This window comes from Tympanuchus pallidicinctus, unplaced genomic scaffold, assembly GCF_026119805.1.
Source record: "Tympanuchus pallidicinctus isolate F22 unplaced genomic scaffold, pur_lepc_1.0 scaffold27, whole genome shotgun sequence".
In the NCBI taxonomy this organism is placed as follows: domain Eukaryota; kingdom Metazoa; phylum Chordata; class Aves; order Galliformes; family Phasianidae; genus Tympanuchus; species Tympanuchus pallidicinctus.
In genome coordinates this window covers 6,965,721-6,990,249 of record NW_026294744.1, presented here as the reverse complement: position 1 = coordinate 6,990,249, position 24,529 = coordinate 6,965,721, and the positions used below count along the sequence as shown (strand labels likewise).

The 24,529-nt window shown below is 50.3% G+C and overlaps 1 protein-coding gene and 1 long non-coding RNA gene across 3 annotated transcripts; one reads left to right on the top strand and one right to left on the bottom strand.

Annotated features, from left to right (window-relative positions):
• Positions 1 to 12,879: 12,879 nt before the first annotated feature.
• BHLHE41 (basic helix-loop-helix family member e41) lies at positions 12,880 to 16,091 on the bottom strand. Of its 2 annotated transcripts, XR_008208564.1 has the most exons (6): positions 15,861 to 16,091; positions 15,654 to 15,717; positions 15,424 to 15,531; positions 15,239 to 15,350; positions 13,984 to 15,146; positions 12,880 to 13,539 (listed from the first exon to the last, which is right to left on the bottom strand). XR_008208564.1 is itself a non-coding variant. In XM_052690595.1 (5 exons), exons 1-5 carry the CDS (start codon positions 15,920 to 15,922, stop codon positions 14,167 to 14,169), a joined length of 1,326 nt encoding a protein of 441 aa, XP_052546555.1. In that variant the 5' UTR covers positions 15,923 to 16,091; the 3' UTR covers positions 12,880 to 14,166. The 2 variants fall into 2 exon arrangements, 1 of the variants encoding a protein (XP_052546555.1); XM_052690595.1 differs by having other exon boundaries at positions 12,880 to 15,146.
• A 212-nt stretch (positions 16,092 to 16,303) lies between these two features.
• LOC128084500 (uncharacterized) lies at positions 16,304 to 24,529 on the top strand. The gene is made up of 3 exons (XR_008208569.1): positions 16,304 to 16,367; positions 16,536 to 16,581; positions 20,671 to 24,529. It is a non-coding gene; the product is annotated as an uncharacterized LOC128084500 (long non-coding RNA).

Here is a 24,529-nt window from a genome sequence, read left to right as displayed (position 1 = left end):
GGAGCTCAAATGCTTTCAGAAATGGCCTTCTCTTGAGCATGATTGTGGCTGCTCCCAAATGATAATTTACCTGAGGCAGGGGGCACGTGGCTCGTCACTGTGGGACCTCTACCGGAAAGTGTGCATGTACAAATACAGCCAAGAAACTGAAGAGGTGATGGAGCTTGTTTTTACCTGAAGAGATTCATATTCATCCCCAAATAAACGGAAAGGATCAGTAACTCAGAGGAAATACAACTTTTAAAGCAGAGAGGCAGGAGTTGTTAGATGATGATCAGAAAGGGGAATTGAATATACAGAATCTTCAAAGAAAGATGCACAAGATGCATATGCTTCAGTAAGAGAAAATCAAGCTTTGAACAGAGAGCTAGAGGCCTGATTCAGGTTTAATTCCTGTGCTGAAGACAGCAGGGCACATGAACATCACTTGAGTTCATTATTGTTGACCAGGGGAACTTGCCACAGCCAGGGAACAGTGATTTAAGTTATCCAAAGTCCTTAGTCTAATGTCCCAACAAATCTATTTTCCTAAACCAACTGAAGCTCAATCTCATTAGATGTGAAGATAAATGAGCTAACAGTAGTAGTGCTGTTGACAGACAGATGAGTTCATGAGCTTCACTAAAGCCCTAGCTAGATGCATTCATATTAGCAGGACTGTGTAAGTTTGTAAAGGAACTCTGCTCCTGAAAGATGCCATTTTCTGCTTCTGTGCGAGTCACCTAGCTGATTTTTGTGGTAACTAAGGCTTGCCAGTGTGCTCCAGTAGAGCCAGTGACACAGCTAATGGTTCTGATCTTTTGCTTCACCTTAAAAGAACAAAGTGGTGCTGTGGCACTAACTAGCTCAGTGTAGCTGGACCACTAATGAGTTGCAAAACCAAAGCAGATCAAGGGTCCATTTTGTTTAGAAGCTGTTCTGAGTTCTTCTGCCTGTCACACCCTTGTCAGCTAGGTGATATTTCTTTGTAGTCCCAATTTTTAATGATTGTTTCAACTAAGTTCTCTAGTATCTGAAGTAGGACACAGTAGGTGGCTGTCCATTATTGTCTTTCTTGAAAATGATATATTTGCTAGCTTTGGTAATGTAGCTAATGCCAATGAGTGAACACTGTCTAGGTCAGCCACTGTTTCATCATTAATTTTCTCCAGAAATATTGGATGGAGACAATCTCAGCTGGTCTGGTTTGTTCTATTTTTCCAGATGGGTGTGCTGTGTACTTTGTCCCCTTCTTTGCAGCGAGTTCCCTGTTCTTGTGCTGTCGTGTCACCAAACTATGGCTTTGAGTTGCTAAGCATAAGCTCCTGTTTGGTGGTCAACTTCATAGAATTGTAGAACGGCCTGGGTTGAAAAGGACCACAATGATCATCTAGTTTCAACCCCCCTGCTATGTGCAGGGTTGCCTTGAATGTCTCCAGGGATGGGGCATCCACAACCTCCTTGGGCAACCTGTTCCAGTGTGTCACCAAATCCGTGTAAAGAATTTCATCCTAATATCTAACCTAAACCTCCCCTGTCTCAGTTTAAAGCCAATCCCCCTTGTGCTATCACAATCCACCCTTGTAAACAGCCATTCCCCCTCCTGTTTGTATGCGCCCTTCAAGAAGTCCACAATGAGGTTTCCCCAGAGCCTTCTCTTCTCCAAGCTAACCACACTCAGTCCTCTCAACCTTTCTTCACAGGAGAGGTGCTCCAGCCCTCTGATCATCTTAGTGGCCCTCCTCTGGACTCATTCCAAGAGCTCTGTGTCTTTCTTGTACTGGGGGCTCTGGGCCTGGATGCAGTAGTCTAGATATTACAGGGATGTGCTAATGCAAGAAGAAACTTGATGCAAAAGGTGATCAACTTACGTGAGCATCCTCCCCACTTGACTCATTGGCTAAGCCGTCGATAGTGTCCACATGCCACTTCCGGTGTGTCATTGTGCCCCTGAGCAGGAAACTTCCTTGCTGTCCCATAGGCAGACCTGCTGTTTCTCTCCCATGCATGTGATTTGCTCTGCAGCAACTCCTGGTAGAATAACCATCCTTTTTTGATTGTTTCATTTTCTAGAGATGCTTTTCAGATCTGAATCCCTGACTATGGAAGGGCTGCAGGGGTCTCTACAGGCTCTCATGGAGTGAGGGAGTATCATTAGAGTAATCCTTTTTATTCAGTCATCCGGAGTAACAGCTACACAGCTGGGGGATTCTCAAATGAAAGAGCTGCCAGCTGGATGTCAGTCTCTGGTATTTGCTTTGGTCCACATGAGTTAATTATGTATTACTTGACTTCAGTTTCCGCTCCTTTGAGTCGCAGGTGTATTGAGGAAAAGGAGGGTTACCAAAAGAAACACACATGAAGTCCAGTCAAGGGGACAGGTTCCAGTGCAGTACCACATTAGTGAATGGCATTTGACCTGCAACAGATATAGGCTATTTCCAACACCTCTCTCATAATTTAATTGCTTCATTAACTACAGATACATTGGCTTGTTCCCCAGTAGCATGCTTTCGTTTATACTGTTCCTCCAAAATACAGAATTGATGCTATTGTTTCAGCTATGTTTTCCCTTTCTGTGCATATTTTTTGCACATACTATTTTGTGTTTGCTGTTTCAGCTATGCTCTTTGCCTTGCTCTATCTCCTTGCAGCAGGAAAAAAAGGCAGTAAATAATTGGGAGATCTCCTGAGAAAATGTAATATAAAAGAACTAATACTTAATCTTGAGCCCAGGTGGAAGGAATAAAAGTTTTTATAGAAGCGTAGAATCCTTAAGAGTTGAGTAGAGACCTCTGAAGGCCATCTACTCCAACTTCCCTGCAATGAACAGGGACACCACAGCTAGATCAGGCTGCCCAGGGCCTTATCCAGCCTTGCCTTGAAAGTCTTCAGGGACGGGGCATCAACAGCAGAAATTTCTGTTATTTCTTTTTAATGAATACAGGTTTGAAAAAGATCTTCAGAGGAGCTCAGGCTGGGCTTATGAGAGGTCCACTTGAAAACCAACACAAATAACAACAACAATAACAAAACACACACACACACAAAAACAAAAACCACAGAACACACACACAAAAAATTCACTGTATCCAGTGAATTGGATGAGGCCAATACGTAGCTGCCTAGCTATTTTTAAAGGGAAGACTGCTGGTATAATAATAATTTTTTAAAAGGAGGGGTGAAGGGAGAAGAGAGGAGGGATGGAAGACATCAATGAAAACATCTGTAACTTGATAATTTGCCCTTCAGCCTCTTTGATGACCTGTGTGATAGAGGGTGAAGAGAACCATCCAGCTTTAGAGGCAGTGATGCAGTACCACTGGGTACCATCAGCAGCTGTTAAAATAAAATGCAGGCCAGCCTTTAAATGGGGAATAACTGGAATTTCTTAATAACGTATAACTTATACGTGTCACAGCCTGCAATAATATATCCCTTGCACTAGATTCACCAAACTGCTTTTGATCAAATGTTATGTGTGAGAAAAGATTATTTGATTTTCCCAGTCAGAATTAACCTGAGGAGAACTTTGATCAGCGAGGTAGAACTGCCTTTCTGAGAAGCTGATGAAAAACCAGGAGCACCAGCCACCTTTTAACAACACCGCCACTGCTGTAATGTTGTCTTAAATGTTACCTTGACCTAAAAAATCTGCATCGTGGTTGCCACGACTATGACCTGGATCCTCCACTGTATGTAGCTTGTCTCGTGATCAAAATGAGTGTGGATGAGACAGAGACACAGCTAAATAAGAAAGGTAAGGCTGTCTGTCCATTAGCTGAGTGTTGGTGTGTAAGGTTTCACTAGGTGCCAGGCACTGGGTAATCTTGCCCCTTTGATTCTATCAAATCACTGCAATTACAACAAGGTCTACACGAGAGGGCAGCAGTACATGCCAACATGCCTGGAGCAACAGACGCACAGCTAGTTGGAAAGCAGATTGTCTAGGCATACAGCACATGAGAGAGAATCACTAAAATACACAACATCCCATCTTTATATGTGTTATTTCAGAAAGGATGCAGTGATGCTTACAAAGGGCTGTGTCCGTGTAGCAGTGAGTGTGGTTGAGGCACAACTGATGCAGTTCCCGCAGTCTGTAAGGAGCGCTCAGGCCTGGTAGCTTTCTAAAACCTCTACTGCTGTGAGTTGAAACATTCCCCTGGGCCTGGTGTATTTCCCCAGGACTGAGAAGTTCTTGTTTTATTTTACTGCTCTGCCACAGATTTCCTGTGTGTGACCCTGGGCGAGCTAATATAATTCCTCTGGATTGGAGTCCCCCAGCTGTAAGCTTGAGATAATGCTGTTTCATCCCCTTTGACTTTGTCTATATATACTGCAAGCCCTGTGGGGAACCGTGCCTCATTTCCTATTTGTTTGGCAAATAGTACTTAGCCCACTGTGGTCCTGATCTTGGCTGTGCCATCTAGATACTATTGCAATAAAGTATATCTTTGCACGGTACCAAGAGGATGACAAGAAACCACTCTGAGTTACCTTTAGTGTACGTGAGAGCAGCATGCAGGCCTGATAGGGGAGGATGGAGGTTTCTGAAGGTGAATTCCTGTTTAGCTTTAAACTGCTTTTTCTCTAAAGGGATAAAAAGGAAAGGTAAGTAAAGGAATAAAAACCCTCTTATTTCAATTTTAGTTCAACCACTTCTTTCAAAGTGGTGCTATTACAAGAGGCAGCCTAAGTCCTTTCCCAAGTGCTATGTGGAGCGTGTTGTAGCTGATCAGTACAAACAATTGACTGAGCAGGCTAAATGTGCTCAGTGTGCTTAGCGTTCCAATAGTTCCACAGGTCTGCTGATGTCCTACAACATGTGAGCACCTAGTAATCTGCTGTGAAAGGTTGCCATTTCATGGTTGTCCGTAGAAACCCTTTGGTATTATAGAGGCTGAAAAGAGAAAGTGCACAAGGGTTAAGCCACAGAAGAGGGCTGCCTTTCTGCAGCTGTTTTCTGACTCTGGAGGCTTGCACAGAAGGAGCACCCCGCAGTTAGGCTGAGCACAAAGACTTTAACGCTGCTGTTCAGTTCTGAGATCAAATATCATTTTAAGGCATTTCCATTTACATAACAATTAGTGCAACCACAGGCATTTGACAAAGCAGTGAGTAATCAGCTGATGGAATCTTATCTCAAGTCCTGCTCAATCAAGTTCTTACTGCTACCTTTGTCCACAGTTACCTGGGGAACTGTTCAGCTGAAAGCACCTGCTTCTGGGTGCTTCTGGCACCTGCTTTGGTAAGAAAAATGGACTTAGACCATCCCAGGCATGCAATAAGACCAGACTACTTACTTTGGGTATTGTGAACAAATGCAAAATTAGGACCAGTAGCCTGAGAAGTGTGAGTACCTGGTAAAACTGCTTGTTTGACATTATTGGAACACAACACACACATATCTGCTTTTAGACAGGGCTACTGTTGCTTTTGTTAAACTGGAAAACGAAGGCCCAGGGAGGTGAAGCACCTCCACAGAATGCTCATCATCTCTATGTACTTACTTCTGAATGTGAATCCTTTACTAAAATGTCCACTCTGATCTCACAGAAAATGCAGATTTCCAACAACAGTTCACTCAGGATGGAGGGCCATCTGGCTTAGCATCCGGTTCCTAGCTCTTGAGCAAGAGGTAAATGAGCAGAGGCAGCTACCTCAGTAGTAAGCACTACTGTGGTCTGGAGTTACCAAAATATCCTACACAGAGGAAGCTGCTTCTAACCCTTCAGTCAAAGGATTAATCTTGTCCTGATAGCAAAAGATTTGTCTGCTTTTCAAATTAACCAATGGAAGCACTTCAAAAGAAGTGACAATATCTCCATTTGCAAGTGTTGGGCCAGTTCAACCAATAAAGCCACAATGATTTTACCTATGAGATCTAATTAGTTTGTTTTAAACTTGGAGCTTTATCCTGCAAAATGAACGTTTTCATCCACCATTGATTTTAGCACACTAGTTTCAGAAATGCAGGAGGAGTTTGGTTCTTTACAGGATTAAGCCAATTTAAGTTCATTGGCAGGGACTGCAAAGTGGGAAAGCTGGAATTAACAACAATAACAAGCTATTATATGATGAACTGTCAGGCTTGTTTTCTTGTAGTGCAGATTATCAAGACTCCAGTTACCTTCACCAGTTTCTCAGCTTCAAGAAGTAAAAATACTCTTAAAGCCTGACCTAAGAATAAAGGTAATCCTCCTGGCATTGCTCTGTCTCATTCTGGCTATAGAAACACATACATTCTCTGATGCACAGAGAGGTGTGTGGCATTTCATGGCATTTGTGTCTGATCAAAGCCAGAAGGTGAAAATGTAACTGAAGGATATTAACAAAAAGGAACTCAATCTGAACTATGCAATTTTGGGATGGCTGCATCTGCAGATAAAATTTGAGTCTATTACGATTTCTTCTGAAGTAACTGTACTTAGCTAACTGATACTTATGCCAGCAAATACAAGTTGCCTATTTTCCTAGGAAAACAACAACAACAACAAAAATGAACTTTGATTATAGCCAGATTTAGTTCCACTGGCAGAAGCGATAATCAAGCATGGCATGTTTTGATTTGAAGACACGTCAGAATCTACAGTGGTTTGAAACCATGCATCAAAAAAGTGGGCAACTCACAGTTACACAGTTACACTTCTGCTGTAATTCATTACTGCATGGCTGAATTGCAGTTTCACTTACCTCTGTCTGGCTCAGCCAGAAGCTCATCTCACAGCTCAGAAGTGCCTTCAAAAAAGCATTCTCTCGATGGCTCTGTCATGTTGTGTGGACTCACAGGGAACATCTGTCAAAATGGAAGAGTTCCCCTCCTTACAGGCTTGTACAGATTCAAATGATGTGACTGTAGCCACTAGGGAAAAGGCTAGAGTACCCTAAACTACAAGCATGCTGTTTCTGACCAGGCAGCTTTTTTTCCTGGAAAAGATACCGACGATCTGAGAAACAAAAATAAGGATCACGCAGTGCCTTGTCACTGAGTTTGACAGACAACTCAATTGCCCTCTGCCCCTTTGAATGTATGGCCCTACTAAACCCAAGGAAACCCATGATATTACAGTGTACCTTTACAACCTATAGAAAACAGCACTCAGTGATTGCAGGAAACAGCTGGATTCTTGGAAATGCCTTCTAGGCCTGGCAAGACACCAATGGCAGCACACATCCCAGAGATGGCTCCTGGGGCACAGCATACAGATTACTCTCAAAGGTCATTTGAAATAACTGTACTTACCCTGTAATTTACAGCACAGGAACTTGCCCCCGTGGCCAGCTGTTAGGCATTTTGTAAAGCTGCTTCATTTTTTGCAGGCAGATAGGTAGATCTTCACTTACGCATTTCTCTGTTCTGTAGAACAAGCTGCAGTCCCAGGTTTACACAGGTGTTCCTCTTTATGGATGGACTAGGAGTGCCCCCACCAACGCTGCCTGATGACAGCATCCTTTTAAACCACGGTAACTCCTGCTCTCTCAGATACAAGGAGATTCTGAAGGCTGCTTTAAGTGTGACTCCTGCCCACACATATTCCCACACTCTTCATTTAGCTTGGTGGCACTTCTAAGGAGCAGTTCTTGCCTATTCTACATGTATTTTCTACCTTTTTAATAGCCTCATAGTAACAGGGCTTTTCCTACTCATCCTGTTGGCACCTACCTCCTTCATGGACTCCACTCTGGAAACTGAATTCCTGAGCACAGTACATTGAGCTGTCAGACCCAGCAAGGTGTGCGTGCATCAAAACCAGAGCACCTGTAAGATGCTGTCCTACTGGGGAAAAAAATAAATAAAATAAAATAAAAAATTAACGCTCTGTCCCCTTAATCACAGCAACTTCTCTCTAGAACAACAGAGGGCACCACTCCTCACTCAAAAAGCTGCAGCTGGAAGAGGAGCAGCCTCGCACTGAGGTGAAAGTTTGCTAAGTAGAACATTTCTCACTGTCGGTGGTTGGGATCGCGTGCTCTCCCCCAAGGAGGCTCAGCCCTGCGTCTCCCGCTGCTGCGGGAGGGCCCTGGCTCAGAGCTGCGCTCGAATTTGCGCGCCCTGTCTCTCTTGCGAGTCTCGTTGCAGACTGTACAGGGTCACTAAGCAGTCACTTACTGCGCAATGCCTTGAGATTAGGGTCTTACTATGCGGCAAGAGGGCTGCAGAATGCAGCTGCGGCCCTGGCTCCTGTGTGTACTCATTTTTATTTGTTTGTTTACAGTGAGCTTGTAACGTAAAATGCTTCGGTACATGTAACATAAAATGCAAAACAGGGCTGGAATCCGGGTTCCTTCTCCCAGATGACCACGTTATCTCCTCACTCTTCCAGCCACAGCTTCCCCTGCCACCACAGTCAGTTCTGAAGCAAAGGAGCAAACCTACTTCGGCTGTTGAGAAAGCACAGATTTGCTCTTTTCCCTCAGCGCAAAGTCCCGGGGCCGAGCCCCGAGCAACGCTCAGACCGGGCGGTCAGCGCTGACGCGTCCCATGAACGCCGCCTCCTGAGGGAACGCGCCCCCCGTTGCCATGGCACCGCCGCGGCCCCGCCCCCTCGGCGCGCCTCCCCCCACCTCCCTGCGGCGGCGCAGCACGTGCCGGGCAGCGTGCGCGGCGGTCAGGTGGGAGCGCGCGTGATGGCGGTCAGTGCCTCGCGCTGTGGCCAGCCGCCGGGCTGAGGCGGCTCCCGCGCCCTGACGGGGTATGGACGCGGTGTTTCCTCACGAGCCGTCGGCCTTGCCGCTGGAAGCCGGGATCCAAGCCTGCAGGGAGCGTGGACCGGGGTCACTGCCCTGGGACGGCAGCCCTCCAGCCAGCACGAAAGGCTGCAGGCCAGTCTTTACCTCAGAGCCGTGCCAAGGGCTGTGCAGATGATCGGCTGCTGCTGTGTAGAGATGCTTTGCAAGGAGCGCTATGTGTCAGCAAGGCTCTGTGCTGCCTGCTGCCAGCAGTGGGGCTGAAGCCTTGGGAACTATGTTGGTGAATGCAGGGAGCGTCGAGTCCGCTTCAGCATCCATCAGCCCGGGCTCCTTAGCGCAGCTGGGGCTCGTAATGCACTCGCGGAGCCCTATTCTGCTGAGTAAGAGGGTGCCACATTTACATAGCCCTTTTCCTGAGGCTGTTCTTCAGAAATGGCTCAGTTGTGAGACTGCTGTGACCGCAAGCCTTTCTGTTTTGGTATCTGGTTCTCCAGCTTTGGTCTGGATAGAGATGTATCACACAGACCTGGCTCACCTCAGCACTGAGCGGGGCACAGCTTGGAGGCACTTCCTCACCTCAGCACTGAGCGGGATGAGCAGGGGCACAGCTTGGAGGCGCTTCCCTGGGCTGCAGTCGCACAAACAGCAACGCCTGGCAGATGCCTGTACCTGGGGATCTTCTGGTACCAGAGGATGGAGGAACCGAGCTCACAGAGCTCTCAGACAACATTTGTGCCAGTTAGTGTTGTGTCCTTGCTGGTAATTGAGCATAAACTGCGATAAACTCGGTGGGGAAGGGAATGTGGATGTGTTTCTATTGAGGAACAAATCCTCATTTTCTTATTTGACCCCAGAAGATCTTGGCTGAGGTGGAAGACTGGTGAAAATCAGTGCATGTGCTTGTAGCCTGCACCAGGATCCACAGGGACAGGGAAACTGAGCTTTGAAAATACATCATAGGAAAGAAAACAACAACAGAAGGTCTCTACGGATGCTGGAAAAAGCTGTCCCCTGGCCCTTACAGAGCTGCCTGAAACCATGGTCCCAGCTTCCTGGAAAGCACAAGGCCATGGCCTGCTGCCCGTGCCATGCATGACCTGCCTCCTCCAGGCGCTGCTAGGAGGCATGCTGGTGCCCCAGGAGCAGGCAGCCATCCATGTGTTCAGGGAGGCACAGAGGACTATGCTGCTTGACCTGGGCCTGGGTGATGGAGGCAGTGGCAAGGTTGGTGTCCAAGGAAGGTGGGCAACCTGGAGACCTGTAACTACATAAGGGACCCAGAGACAAGTGGCAGCAACAGCTCGCTCTGGCCTGGGTTTGTCTGCAACTTGCACAGCTGCTGCTAGCGGCAGGTGAGCCACTGGTTTCTCTGAGCTGTTCTGCAGCATAGCCAGCAGCAGTAAAGAGAGTCAGGCTTTCTTGAATGAAGCTAGCTCTAAAAATTACAAGTGTTATTTTACAGAGAGGAAATTAGGCATTTCTGTTTCTTGTTTTCTTTAAGGTCATGTTTTAAGTACATTTCTGCAGCTAACAGGCAGGAAACTTCTCAAGTGAAGGCAAAGATCACATGACTTCAGGAGCTGATGTTTGAAGAGGAAAGGAAACACATTGTGGGACCCACAGACTATAAATTTGCCTGTGCTGAAACACTGCAGTGCATGCAGTCCCCAGGCTTGCTGAGTATTGAACATAGTCTGCCCCAACTAGCAGTAAAAATTAAACCAAGCCAACAAACAAAAAAGCCCCACGACTTAGACTTAGGACCTACTTCAAAACCAATTACGCTCAAGAAACAGACTCACACTGACTTAAATGGTAGGTCAGGCCTTTCTTAAACAGAGTGAATAGTCAGTTTGAGTTCTGTAACTGTAATCTTTCCAAACATAAAACTTTCATTGCCTTAAGTGGGAGTTATATGATATTACCTTCTGCTGCCTTAACAATCTTTATTTGGCACACTGTGGTGGAACCTTCCATGCTGTCATAATGTACTGGGTAAGTAAGACCTGTTTTCAAACTTTATTGCTTAAGAAAATACATTTACCCCTTTATGTTGTGTCTCCTGGTTTGTGAGAAATACAGTATCTATCCCAGCGCATGCCATATATACAGCACCCAGTCCTGCACTCCTAGCACCCGGGAAGCACAGGTAAGAGTTGCACCATGTATTATAGAGTTACAGAAAGTAGATAGGAATAACTAGCACTGATATTTGCATGCAAGTGAATATATATTTAAGCCTGCCGGGCTGTTGTCTGTTGCTTATATGTATCTATTTAACTTTGAGAAAATGTAAAACATAGTTTGGCTTAGGCTCCAAAAGGATCTGAGGAAGCCTGGAATTGAATGAAAACCTGAAGAGCTGACTCTTTGGATCCCTCCTGGCATTTGCCTCTTGCCTCCAGCAGCAGTGGGTTATCAGCCCAAATTACAAGCCTCTTTTAAATCTGTTTGTGAGGCATTGCTATTATCTGAACATTATTGTCATGTTTTGCCTTTATGTTTTATGTAATAAATTAATAGACTCCATTAATGCTGTAACTCAGCATGAAATCATTTGGCACGGTTGATTCAAAGCCTAATAAAAATAAGCCATCCTGCTATTGTACACAGTAAACACTGAAATTGGTTAAACACCATAAGGATCTTAGTTTATAGCCCAATGAAATCTAAGCTGATCCATATTCCCAAGAGCTGGAAATGTGACGAAGACACAGAGCCTGGTCCTCACTCGGGTTTCACACCTCCCAGGTTGTGTAGGAGGGGTAGTGATGGGCTTTTTTCAGAAGTGTTCATGGTTCTGCCATTTCTGGCCATGTCATAAATTGGCAGGAAGGGGTTCACATACAGTAAGGCCAATTCCCTCTCTGGTGAGAGGCTACACGAGCACGGTCAGCCCAGTGTAGCTGTTTAGGTATGCAAGTCAAAGCAAAATAGCTGGTGAGCTGCAGAGCAGAAGGGCTGCACCCAGCTCCCTTTCATGACAGCCCCATGCACAGAACAACGGCATCCATGGCCAGCAGCAGTTTTTTACATTGCCTTCGATACACTTTGCTTTCAGCAAACTCATGTCGACAGGCACAGGGCTGTGAAGTAGCAGCCCTGAGACTGAATGGGAAAAATCACTAATTGGGATCTTTCTGTAGTATCTTTTTCTAGTCGAAATTAACGTTACTATGAAGTGCAAAGAGACACACACCTACTTCTTAACAATCGTGTTTGAACAGTTTCAGAGAACAACTTATTTTTCATCTGATGTATACGTCCTCTTGTATCCCAAAGGACCACTGGAGTCAGCACGAGTCCCAGGCTTTGCTGTGATGTCTGAGCTCCAACTTCATTCTGTCGGTGCCGAGGTACAGGGCACTGGTGCTGAGGAACCAGAAGAGGGAGCAAGAAGCACTCTTTTTCTCTCTTACATAAATGCAGGCTACTGTTGGAGGGCTTCCTTAATTTTATTTCCCTGGAACAGGAAGAATTTTTGAAGAAAAGCCAGTGAGCAGCTCAGATATTAAACCTGCGTAGGTCTTTAGGGTGGTGTATTCCCATGTATTCCCATGCTGTGCATTGTCTGCCTGCTCCCACTACTCTGCTCCCACTGCCCCAGAGATTCGGCTTCTGTAGCTGATTTCCAGCTGGGGCGTCCATCATTGCTCTGGAGCTCAGGTACTCACAGAACTGACCGTCACGTCGATCATCACGTTTGCTCACGGTGAACAAAGACAGCATAAACACACAGCAGCAGAAACGCAAAGGATTCATTTTAAAAGACAAAAGTAGTATTTTGCGGGAAGAAGAAGGAAAAGGTCAGCATCAGGAAGAAGCACATCTGTTCCACGTGCGCTTTAGGCACTGCTTTGTGGAACCTCTTACACCGGAATTGGCCAATGTTTCTTAAAGGAAACCGAGCGCATTGGAACCCAGCTTCAAAACGTGCCGAGGCGTGCAGCGATCGCCGTCAGCTGCAGCATCACACCTTGGGATGCTCCGTGCACCTATTGTTATTACCTATTATCCTCAGGTTCTTAATTAGTAGACAACCCCATTTTGCGTATTAAAGTTTTTATTCCTTAGTAAGAATTTTTTTTTTAATCACAAAATAGTGTGGAAATATTTAGATAATAGAATTCACGGAGTGCTGGAAAATACGGAATATAAAGATCGGTCTCTAATATATCACATACTAATCTGTTCTAAACCAGCTGGTTTCTTGCAGACAGGATTTATTTTCTTTTAATAATTTAAGACAGCGTAAGCTTGTATCAAGCGTAAGCATCGTAACAAAAGTGCAACTTTTTCAGCAAATCCTCCCAAAAGATATTTAACTCAAAATATCATTAACACGTATTTTCTCCCTACAAAAATAGCATGTCAGACATCATTAATTGGATGTATTAACAACTATGTACATACAGCCACTCGGTAGGCCGCTAAGGTCTGGAACGTTGTTTAAACACAGCGTTTGAGGCGAACAGCAGCAACAGCAGCAGCAATGCACCGAAGCGCCGGGCCGAGCCGGGTACGCGCTCGCGCCGAGTCAGACTGTTGTGTCTCACCTCTTACATAACATTCAAGTGAGATTTCTCACAGTGCTACCTTGGCAACAAACTAAAAATATCCAGGCAAGGTCTCGGTTTAAGCCTTATTATAAAAGCTTTATCTGTGTGATTATCTGGCGTCTGGTTTGGCTCCAGAAAGGGAAATCGCGGTGCTCGGGAGTGGGATGAGGGGAGAGCCCGGCCGGGAAAGTTGCCCCAAAGGTCTCGGCGTCCGATTGCAAAGCGGGAGGGGGGGGATTTCCTCCGGTTTGTGTCAGTCAGAATTTATGCTCAAACGAGCTCGGGCTGACGAGCCGCTCTCCGCTTTCTTAGGGAAGGGAGGGAGAGAGAGAGAGGGGTTTTCTTTCCGTAGTTCAGTGCAGAAACATTCATCTTATACAGCACGGTTCGGGGGGAAATCTCTGGGGAACATACTGAATTAAATAAAGACGGGTGAGCACAGACGCACCCGCCGCAGCTGTATACCTCAGCCGAAAACAGAACAGCCGAACGCGGGGTTACATAACGGCACTGCCCTCCTTCCCCGCACTCCCGAAGCCGGCGGCGCCCCGGGGTGCCCAAGGCACTGCGGCCGCCCATAAAGTGCTGGCACAGGTGCGGGGCTCCGCCGCCCCTCCGCCCCAACCTGAGCCCGCGCGGCGCGGTGCGAGCATCTCGGCGGGACCCAGGGACACTACAAACCCATCACAATAAGGTGCGACATTTAAGTTACCTTAGAGAGAGAGAGAGAAAAAAAAAAAAGTATCCTTACTATTTCTCTTCCTTTTCTTCTTCTTTTTCTTTTTTTTTTTCCTTAACATATGTATGCACTTATAAAGCCAAACATTAAAAAAATACTGAGTAGCAAATTTCGTCCGGGACGGTCCTCTGTGGGGCAGCGGCGCGGGGGGCTCCGCGGACCCCTTCGGCACCTCCTCCCGCCCGCCCTCCGCGCTCACTGCCCTTCGGTGCCGGGCTCTTCGGCGGTCGCGGGCTCCGCTTCCTCGCCGGGCTCGGCGGCGGGCACCGCGGCGGCGGCGGCGGCGGCGAAGGGGGGCGGCAGGTGGGGCGCCGGGGACAGCCCGGCCGCCTTTTCGGCGGGGCCGAGCACGGACGACAGGCAGGGGAAGGAGGCGGCGGCCGCGGCGGCCGCGGCGGCGGCGGCGGCCGCCTGCGCCGGGATGCCGGGGTAGAGCAGCGGGATGGGGGCGGCGGGATAGAGGTACTTCTCCAGGCCGCCCTTATCCAGGAAGGGCTGCACGTAGGCGGCGGCGGCCGAGGGGGAGATGAAGTAGAAGGGCAGGCAAAAGGGGGCCGCCGGCTGTCCGAAGGGCGCCGCGCCGCCGCCCGCGCCCAGCGCCATCAGCGAGCTCAGCAGCGCGGCGTCGGCGCCGCGGGCAGCGCCGGGCAGGGCGGCGCCGGGCGGGGGGCTGCCGCCCCGCTCCAGCCTCGGCCGCTTGGGCGCGGGCGGCGCCTCGTCCCCTGCCGGCTCCTGCTTGACGGGCAGCGCGGGGAGCGGCCCGACCGGCCCTGCGCCGCGCTCCGGCCGCGCCTCGGCCTCTCCGCCGTAGCCGCTGTCCGTGTCCGTGTCGGTCTCGGCGCCCGGCTCGGCGGCGTGAGTCCGCTGGATGACGGGCACGCAGTGCGCCTGGCCCTCCGGCTTGCGGGCCGGCGCGCGGAGGGGGGCGGGCGGGGAGGAAGAGGAGGAGGGTCCCTTGGCGAGCGGGCCCGGCGGCGGCGAGAGGAGCCGCGGGCCGGGCAGGAACTGCGAGGAGACGGCGTGCAGGTGGCCGAGGAGCTGGGCGCAGCGCTGCTCGCGGGGGGTCCAGCTCTCGGAGCGGGACAGGAACTGCAGCACCTCCTTAGCGCACGTCTGAAAGCCCGAGTGGAAAGCGTCCAGGTCGGCCTGCACCGGAGACTTGACGGAGCGCTCCCCTGCGGGAAAGCCCCCCGGGGGGGGACAGCGTTCGCCCGCCGCCGCCGCGCGCTGCCCCGCTCTGCCCGCGCCCGCCCCCGGGCCCGCGTACCGCTCTGCAGCGCGACGATCTTCTGGTGCTGCTGCTCCGTCAGTGCCGTCAGCGCCTTCAGGTGCTTCAGCGTCAGCTCCAGCACCACCGCCTTCTCCAGGTGCCCCAGCGTCTGCAAGGCAGGCGGCGGGCGCTCGGCCTCCTCCCGGCTGCACCACCGGGAGCCGAGGCCCCCCCGGGCTTACCGTGAGCTTGAGGTGCTCGGGCAGCAGGTCCTTCAGCTGCGCGATGCACTCGTTGATCCTGTCCCGCCGCTTCTTCTCGATCAGCCGGTGCGGCAGTTTGTACGTCTCCTGGCACGGAGGCGCCCGGCGTCACGCACAGCCCCGGGCCCCGCACACCCCGCACCGCAGCGCGCCGCGCCGCGCCGGGGAAGTTCGGAGCGCGGTGCCGGAGCGCCGCAGCCCGCCCTTACCTTGCTCTCGTCCCGCTTCACGCCGCGCTTGGGCTTGCACATGTAGAGCGCCGGGTACTCCAGCCTGCGGAGAAGCGGAGCTGCAGCCCGGCCCGGAGCGCGGCCCGGCGCCCCCAGAACGGGCAGCGGAGCGGCGGAGCCGCCTCCCGCAGCGCTCTGCAGCGCTCCGCTCGGGAGAGCGGCGCGGGGCGCGGCGGGGACGCTTACCCTATGAAATCGCGGTGCTCCAGCAGCTGCCGCTCGGGCAGGCGGGAGATGCCCTCGTCCATGGCAGGCGGCGGGCGGCGTTCCCTCGCTGCGCTGGCCGGGATCCGCGGGATGCTGCGAGCGGGCTTCGGGGATCCGCGGGCGGAGCTGCGCACATGCAGCCTCCGGCCCCCTTTCCCGTGCAGTGGCGAAAGCGTGCGGCTGCTCGGCCCCCCCGCCCCCGTCGCTCCCCCTGCCCGCCTCGCTCCCGCGCACCCGCCCGCAGCACCGCCGCGCCTTGCACCCGCCGCGCCGCGCAGAGCTGCCCGCGGGGCACGCGCGCCGCCGGCCCGCCCCGCACCCGGCTCACGTGCGGCGCGCGCCGGGAGGGAGGGGGCGGGGAGGGGGGCGGGGCCTGCGGGGAGCCCTCGGCGGGCGGCGGGGCGGGGGGGTCCCCGGGCAGCCCTGCCACAGAGCGGCGTTCCCGTGCGGCTGCCGGCGTTGCCGCCGCTGTTGGATTTTAGCAGTGTGGGGTTTTTTTTCGCTTTTATTCGCTTTTATTCGCTTAATGTTTTCCTTTTTTTTTTTTTTTTCTTCTTCCCTATTTCTGTCTTTTTAAATTTTTCTTTATTTTTATTTTTAAATTGACTTCGATCTCTGCGTCCTTTAATCTCCACTCTTATTTCCACTCTATAGGGCCGACCCCCGTCCCCGTAAGGCACAGCTGCTCCTCTCTGGAGAGGTGGGTAGGGAGGAAACCTCCGCCTCCCCCTGCCGGACGCTGCACGTCCCCGCACGGCCCCCCCTCCCTCTCTACCCTCCCTCTCACAGCCGCCGCAGGTGCCGCCGCGTGTGGTTGCGCCCCGCACGCAGCTCCGCACGTGCACGCAGCGCCGGCTCCGGGCGTCCGCCCCCCGCGGCTGCACCGCAGCTCTCTTCCCCTCCCCGCTCGGAGCGGCACAGGGCCGGCAACGTGCACCTCTCTGGCCGGCCTGGGCTCTGCCCCGCAGCAGCCCCCAGGGAGACGGGAGACGGGACCCGCTCCGAGGGGAGCTGGGCGGGCAGCGGCTGACTGCAGGAGACGGCGCTGCCGTGCGCGGGGTGTGAGCGGCCGGGGAGGTTTGAGAGCTTCCCGCTGCCGGGCAGGGTGCGGATGGCACTGCGGGCACCTTCAGCCCCGTTAACCCGGTGACATTTTCACACTGTCAGCGCGACGAAACGGGGGGTGGCTAAAAATAAACTGGGGCTGCGTGCGCCGTGTTCCCATAGGTTATATTTGGGAATGCCCGAGGGAGAGGTTCGCGAGCTCCCGCTGGGCTGCTTGGAAAAGCAGTGCCAGCGAGGAACGGCAGCGGATGCGCGGGCTGCAGGGCTGCTTCCTTGGAAGGGAACGGAGGGGACTGGCGGCGCCCGGGCATCGCAGGCAGCGTTCAGCCGTGCCGTGTGGGATCGCTTGCCCCGAGGCAAGCACCCGTTTGGGCACTCGAGGTGGAGCTGCAGGAGAAAGTCTTCTTCTCCTGTCTGGAAAGCATCAAGAAAACCTCAGGTGAGCTCAAGATGGAGCTCAGCCCCGAGTGAAAGTCCGTGGAAAACTTTTGGGGAGCGCTGACTCAAGGGGAGCTGGAACTCTGAAAGAAAAGATAGCTGCCTCCAGCTGAGCCCTCCCGTGGGCAAAGGAATGGCTCTGCATGCTCTCTGCAACTCACATGTGGGAGTGGGAAGGAGGAGGACGATTCTGGAGCACCTCCTCTGGTACAGCACCTGGAGCATCTCTGGAGCATCTTCGCCAGCTTCATCACCTCTGGGACAACCTGCAAATCTTCAAATTGCAGAAACAATGTTCAGAGCGAGACGTTGCTTCCAAGAGGACAAATCCTACGTGTGGGATTTCTCTGAAACCCGGCAGGAACGGAAATCGAAAATGATCAAAAGATGCAAAACATGATCTGAGACAGCTGGAGGATTTGCACAAGGAGTTCGAGCAACATCTGGAAACTTATAAGAGAGGTTTATAAGAGGTCACCTGCAGGCAAGGATAAAAGGCTTCAGTGTCCAGGGAGTGTGGAATCCTCCTGGAAGGCTCCCATTTTAAAATGGCAAGACGGATCAAAGAGGTGATCAGTAGCATGACCATTGCGGACAAAAATGCTTTTCAGAAAATAAGAAGCACAAGAAAAGCTTTGGCCAACTTCTGAGCCAGGTCAAACCACAGCAAAGAGTTAAGACACTGAAAAATCACTCAGAAAAGGAAATCAAAGGCTTGTTGGTCACCACAGGAAAAAACAGCCTCCTGCTGGAAACAAGGGTTGGCCAGAACACCACCTAACACCGAGCGTTCACCACCATTTGCAGTTTGCGAAGAAGGAATCAGTCTGCCTGTCCCTGCTGGGTCTGTGTGAATGCCATCTTTTGGAGAATAATTTGGGGGGTTTGTTCAGTGCAGTCCATAACCACAGCGTGAGGGAAGGCCTCTGAGGTGCGGTGCCTAGGGGCCAGCTTGATTGCTCCAGCTCTTATGGAATTGCATGCTCGCCTTCAGGGAAGAAAAAGAAGAAAGAGATTGAATTGTCTAGACTGGGTGTGTGACATGGAATCAGACGTGAAATTAGAGAGCTAGTCAACCAAGTGCTACAAAATGGGGAGAAAAGAGGTTCTAGCTGAACCAGGAGAGGATCTGCATCACTTTGCTTGCATAACAAGGTAGTAATGAAGACTGCCACTGTACGTTGGATGTCGACTTACTCATAGATTTTCTATTACGGGATAAGCAGACTGAGACCACAAGGTAAAAAAATGACATGAGAACATATAAAACCTGAGGTGAGTTGGAAGGTCTGGCTGCCCTGAAGCCTGGTAGGAGAAGCCTGGGGAGCAGGGCATGCATGTAATGAAAGCTCTCCAGCTCAGCGGCTTGTGGTGCAGAAGCTTCCTGAGCCGGAAGTGAAATCTGTGTATAACGGGAAGCCAAAGACTCTGTGAGAGGCAGCGGCACTTGACAAGGTGCTTATTCTGGTTGCAGCAGAGCATGGGGCCAGTGAGATGGTCAGTCCTGCCAGCTCAGCCCTGTGGCTCGCACAATCAATTCAGTGCCGCACACATACCTGACGTTTGTAAAATAAGGGAGAGAGCGGCCATGCAAACACACAGCTGAATTCTGAGGCAGACATAAACCTGATGTGGGAAAGTGGCAGAGAGTGAAGGCACGATGTGCAGCAGTGGATGAAGGCCTCCGACCGGCTGCAGAAATGGTGCTGAGTCCAGCCTAGGAGAGCGGAAATCTGGATCCATTATTGGATGAAACTTAAAAAAAAAGGGAGAAGCTGATCACAGAGGCACTCCAAGGCCACGTGGAAAGGATGACATTAGCAGAAATGTCCCAAGCCCCACCAAACTAGGCAGAGTAGAGTGGCAATTGGGCAGACGATGGTTGAGCCGGGTAGCCCGAGGTTGGTGGTGGTGACAGGAGAGCATGGGCATATCCAGACCTGGGGAAGTCAATTTGGTAAACAGGCACTGGAGCAAAAAGTCAGGCGTGAGGGTGGGCGGTCTGCTGCTGCCTACCCACTTCAGGGATACATCATAATGTGTGGTGGGGGGGTGCCCCACTGCGCCGTAAGCACCAGGAACTGGGCCTTGCACCATCAATTTGGAAATTCTCCTTAGAGTTGTGCCTTGACTGGGCAGGTAGCTGGTCTGTGAAAAGCTGTCCCGCTTCCTGGAACAGTACAATTAAAGGTGGTCACAGCCCAGGGCTGCTTCTAGCCCGGCTGTGAGAGATCTGAAGCCATGAGACCCCCGTGGGTCAGATCCTGTGCATGTGAAATATAAATGATCCCATCTGCCTGCTGGGTGCTTTGCAGGAGCAGCAACAAGGAACAAGTGAAACAGCCACCCCTGAATTCACTGCGGAGAAGCTGTCTGTGAATGATGAGCTCTTGGATGCTGCTGCTGGGTTCAGTTGGGGCATTCCCAAAGCAGCAGAAAGCTGTGTATTGGCAGGCAGAAGCAGAGCTGGAGGTCAGGGAAAATTGCTTCCTCAGCACAGCCTGATCAGCTGGTGATTCAGTGATGTTGGGGGCTTACATAAAGCGCCAGCTTGGCTGCTCTGATGAAGGGATGGCACAGCATGCCATCAGGAGGCCTTGAGTGGCCTCAGACTTTCGGGAGGCCTGCTGCGCTTGGGCTAATTATGGGTGCACACTGAGACCTTTGAACGAGAAGTGGTAAGTGCAGTTACACATGGCTGGAGATAAGCTCAAGGCTGGCAGCCTGTAGCTGGTCCCAAAGGAAAGGGAGCTGTTCCAAAAGACCGCCAGTTACCTCTGTTACACAGCTGGTGATGGGGAATTTCCACTGAAACAAAAAAAAAGCCCTGAGACTTTGTGGAGCTGGCCCACTCCCCTGCCACTCACAGAGGTGCGGGTTGGTAGGACTCTGCTCACGTTATGGAAGGTTTGTTTGTAGATTTGTTAGCATTGCAAAATGCTTGCACAGGTAAGGTGACAGAGGGAGAGCATTTCAGTGGCCAGCACAATGAGTTGTAGCTGTTTCAACCGGTGCGCTTCTTGGTTCAGTTTGCGTGTATTAGTGGTTGCACTGGAGGAACATTATAGTGAGGGCAGACTATGCATCCCAGGTACAACTTGTTCAAGCATTAAGAAAAATGGCAGCTTTGCAGCCACACACTGGACACGTCCAGACATCTAGTGGTGATGCTTACGGACAGGAGCTCTGGGGCTAAACGCAAGCCATGTCATGGGTGGGAAATGAAAGAGGTGATTCTTCAAGAGGAAGGATGCAGAGTAGGAGATGCTTGTTTCTTCTCTTACAGCCAGACAGTGCTGGAAGATGCTTCCCAGAAAGCATCTCAGTAGCTGGAAAGTCAGCTGGGAAACCCAGTTGCCCTCAAACAAGATACACCTCTGGAATACAACAACGTGTATCTTTCAAGCGCCAAGGGAAATGCACTCTGATCCTGGTGAGTCAGTTTGGAGCTGAAGATCAGTTGCTGCCTAGAAATGGCAGCGCATGCAAACAACCTGTGGAGAACCTTGTTAAGTGATGCCCGGAGTGGGAAAATAATATTTTTTATTATTTCAAAATTGACTGACATTCTGGACTGTACTGGGAGTCCATACATTTAAAAAAAAAAAAACAAAACACCTTAGCTAAGCTAAGGAAAAGATCCTATCGATAAGATCGAGGAAGGCTTTAGAAAATACATGCAGGAGATTAGTGCCCAATTGCAAATAACGGTCCCACAGAAACACGGAGAGACACCATGAAATAATTGTCTGACAGTCATTTCATTAATGGTCTGCATTGCCTGATGTTTTTGTGTTTCTGATGAAGCAGCTTCTGGAAGCTGCAGACTATTTCACAAAATGCCCCAAAGCTCATCTACTAGGGCACCAGTGCCAGATGTCCAAGTGAAAGACATCTTCTCCCTCCAAGTCCTAGGAGGTATGGGAGGATTGCACAAGGCTCAAGGGAGAAACACTGAATCCAGAACAATGCAGCAGATCTGTGAGGCGGCTGAGATCCCTGAAACGTCTCCATGTGACTGCAGCCTGAAGGGTTGGGGTTGGTGGGATGTTTTTTTGCAGACTTAGTCAATAGGGCTTCTCCACTGAAGTGCATCAAGTGGTAAGACCCAGCGTATCCCAGTCCTTTCAAAATCCTTGGGAGCAGCAAAGCCCATTATCATATTTTGGTGAAAACCAGAGTATTTACCGTGCCTGTCTTTTAAGATGAGGATTTTCACCCGGGCTTTACCAGCCAGCCCCATGTAAGTTGTCTCTTGCTGCCCATCCTACAAAATGAGCTTGCATTTTTACTACTTGCCCTTTTATGTGGATTAATATGATATTTCATGTTTGTTGTTGTTTTGTTTTAAGCATCTTTGTTCAGTATAGCCCAAACCGATGCATTTCTATGCCAGAGAACCTCTGGGTTTTGACCACCCTGTAACACTGGCATCATCAGTAGGTGCCAGAACACATCATGTTTCACATCTCCATGCCTGTAGAGTTCAGGCAAACTGAGAAGTGGAGGCTTTCCCAGCAGAGAGAGGGAATACTAGCCTAGATTATGTGTTACCATTAATTACCCAACTTGTGCCTCTGTCTGTGGCAATGCGGAAGATAGTGGCCCTTTCCAGCCTGGTCCTTTGTGCCACATGGTGCCCTAGGGATCTGCAATCAGTGCTTTGATTATTAGGGTAAAATTGGTCATAAAGGGGAAATAGAGTGAAATAAAATGAAAGCGCAGCTATCAGTTTCACTTGAGTTCTGCGTGATCCATTTTAATTTAAATGGAAAATGACACATAACTTATCTACAATGGTTTAAAGCCCCAGTCAGAATGCTGTTGCCAACACCAGACAGTGACAAGTTTTAGCAGCACTATGATGGACATAAAGCTCTTTAGTATGCACAGAAAACCAAATATCAGACGCTCTGCTGAGAAAAACAGCTGGGCCTAGCCAAAAAAGCGTGGAGCCAGGGGCAAGAGGAGCTGCCTAGTGCAACCTCTCACTGTGTGGCTTGGCTCCTTTTTATCTGTTTCTGAGCATTTCAAATGGCAGGAGTAGAAAACACCCATCACAAGGGGTGCTATGAGGCAAAGTTGTGCATGTGAAACATTTCGACATCCCCACGAGCCTGCTGCTACAGGGTAACCTCAGGCCAGGGTGAGCTCCTGGTGTCCCTCATTACGGGGATTGAGGAGCTCGGCTGGAGCAAGGGACACATGGCAGCTCCCAAAAGCAAAATCGCTCAAGCCAGCAGCCCATCGCACAGTGTTTCTGTGGTCATGATGTGTTACATGTGGAAAAAAATCCCCCCTTGGAGAAGGTGAGGAAGGAGCAAGCAACACTTTTGCCTAGCATACTGGAGATGGAGAAGCCCCAGCACATGCAGCTGGTGTCACAGGTGTCCCCGTGCCCTGGGACAGCTGGGGTGGCCATACCTGTGAGCTCCCAGCAGGGCAGGGGGGTGGGCTGGGTATGGGTGTCAGAGTCAGGTAGGTTGCATCGCCCCACCGCAGACAGCTCTGGCCAGTGCCTCTTTCCTCAGGAGGAGGAAGCTCGCACGCAGGGCAGGAAGCAGCGATGGAACAGCCAGCTCAGGAAGGGGACAGGGCCAGGAGTTTGTTTTTAACCTGCTTCTTGTTTATTTAAGCTGGGAGGAAGGCGAATAAAAGCAGCCACTGAAAGGGGATGGTGGTGTCGCAAGCGGTCGGAGGCAGAAAATGCCTTTCCAATGTTTTTCACCAGAGCCAAGGTGTTAAAAACTGGTATCCTGAGCCTCACATTAAGCTAGCAGCAGGGGCTCAATGGCACTGCTTTGAAGGCTGGAGGAGGGCAGTGGAGCTGCCTGGTCCACTGCTGTAGGGATTTTTGTCCTGCTTATTTTGGGTAGGATAGGTAAAAGCAACTTGTTCCCCTTTGCACAGAGACACCAGGTTTGCACTTGGGGATGAGGAAGCCCTTGCTTCTGCTGTCGGCTGCTAGATGCTGCCCATGCTATGGGGCTCACTGCTCCTGCCCTGAGAGGCACTGTCTTGCAGACTTTCTGGTCCCACCAAGGCATGTAATGCTGTCCACGTGTAGTTGATTCTGCATGTAGAGCAGCACCAGGTGTTCACATTTCTCCTGCATCACTGGTGCTCCCTGCTCTGGGCTTCAGCTGAGGCCATATTTCTGCTCCAACGAAGCAGGGCTCACTGGTGAGATGCATGTCCCAAGTGAAACTGGGTAAGAACAGGTGCTGCTTCCCCCATCTGCAGACCCATAGTGCCCCACAGCCCCTATCCATTCCCACCAGGTGCCATGGGAGATCCTGGCTGTGTGGGACTGGCAGTGGGATGCTGGAGTGGGGTCATCCTACATCCTTGAGTTTCCAACACCTCCTCTTGTTTATTTTACCTTGACAGGACCAGAAAGGGACCCTTGGTTTTACCAACCTGAGTCCATGCACTTCAAAACCTTTAAGCCAGTTTTAGGATGAACTTCTTCAGTGTCCTGTCCCCTTAAGAGTATGGATGTGCCCTAATATAGTTGTAATTCTTTTTCCAAGTTTGCTTAGAAAGCAAACGAAGACATTACAAAAATCCAGCTGACCAAAAAAACCAAGCTCTGGCCAGCCATTTCAGGCTAAGCTAATGCAATTATCATTCTTATCCATATTGTCATGCAGTTAGTCCCGCTGAGCCTAGTGCTCAACTGTCCTGATTTTTCATCATAGATTCTCTTTGTTCCTCTTCAAGTATTGCTCCTGATTAAAGGCTCTGATTTGAGAAACTTAATCTCAGATTTTATAGTGACAGTTGATTTTTCTTTCAGCAAGTTTGTTTGGTATGGATAAACTGACATATTACATTGACGTGTTTTTGACACCTTTTTACTTTTTGGTTTCCTTTGTGGATACTTTTCCTAATTCTTCTGAAAATATCGTAGAGCTCAAGCTCTCAGCAAGGATGATAAACCTGCTTGCAGGTGTTTCTATATATGAGCAGAAGTGAAGTGGAAGCAGGAATCAGGAAAGCAAATGCCTGATGCAATTTGGGTCACACTTCCAAAGGGAATTATCATTCCTCACATGCTTTCTCACACAGCAGGACACAGGAGTGCAGGGATTTCTGCCTTGGATCCAGGCTCACAGTTCTTTTGCTTCCTTGTCTCTGAAGGT

Coding starts and splice junctions, on each gene's coding strand:
- BHLHE41 (XM_052690595.1), bottom strand. CDS start 15,922: ATGGACGAGGGCATCTCCCGCCTGCCCGAGCGGCAGCTGCTGGAGCAC. Junction 15,718..15,860: donor GAGCACCGCGATTTCATAGG/GTAAGCGTCCCC, acceptor GCTTCTCCGCAG/GCTGGAGTACCCGGCGCTCT. Junction 15,532..15,653: donor TGAAGCGGGACGAGAGCAAG/GTAAGGGCGGGC, acceptor CCTCCGTGCCAG/GAGACGTACAAACTGCCGCA.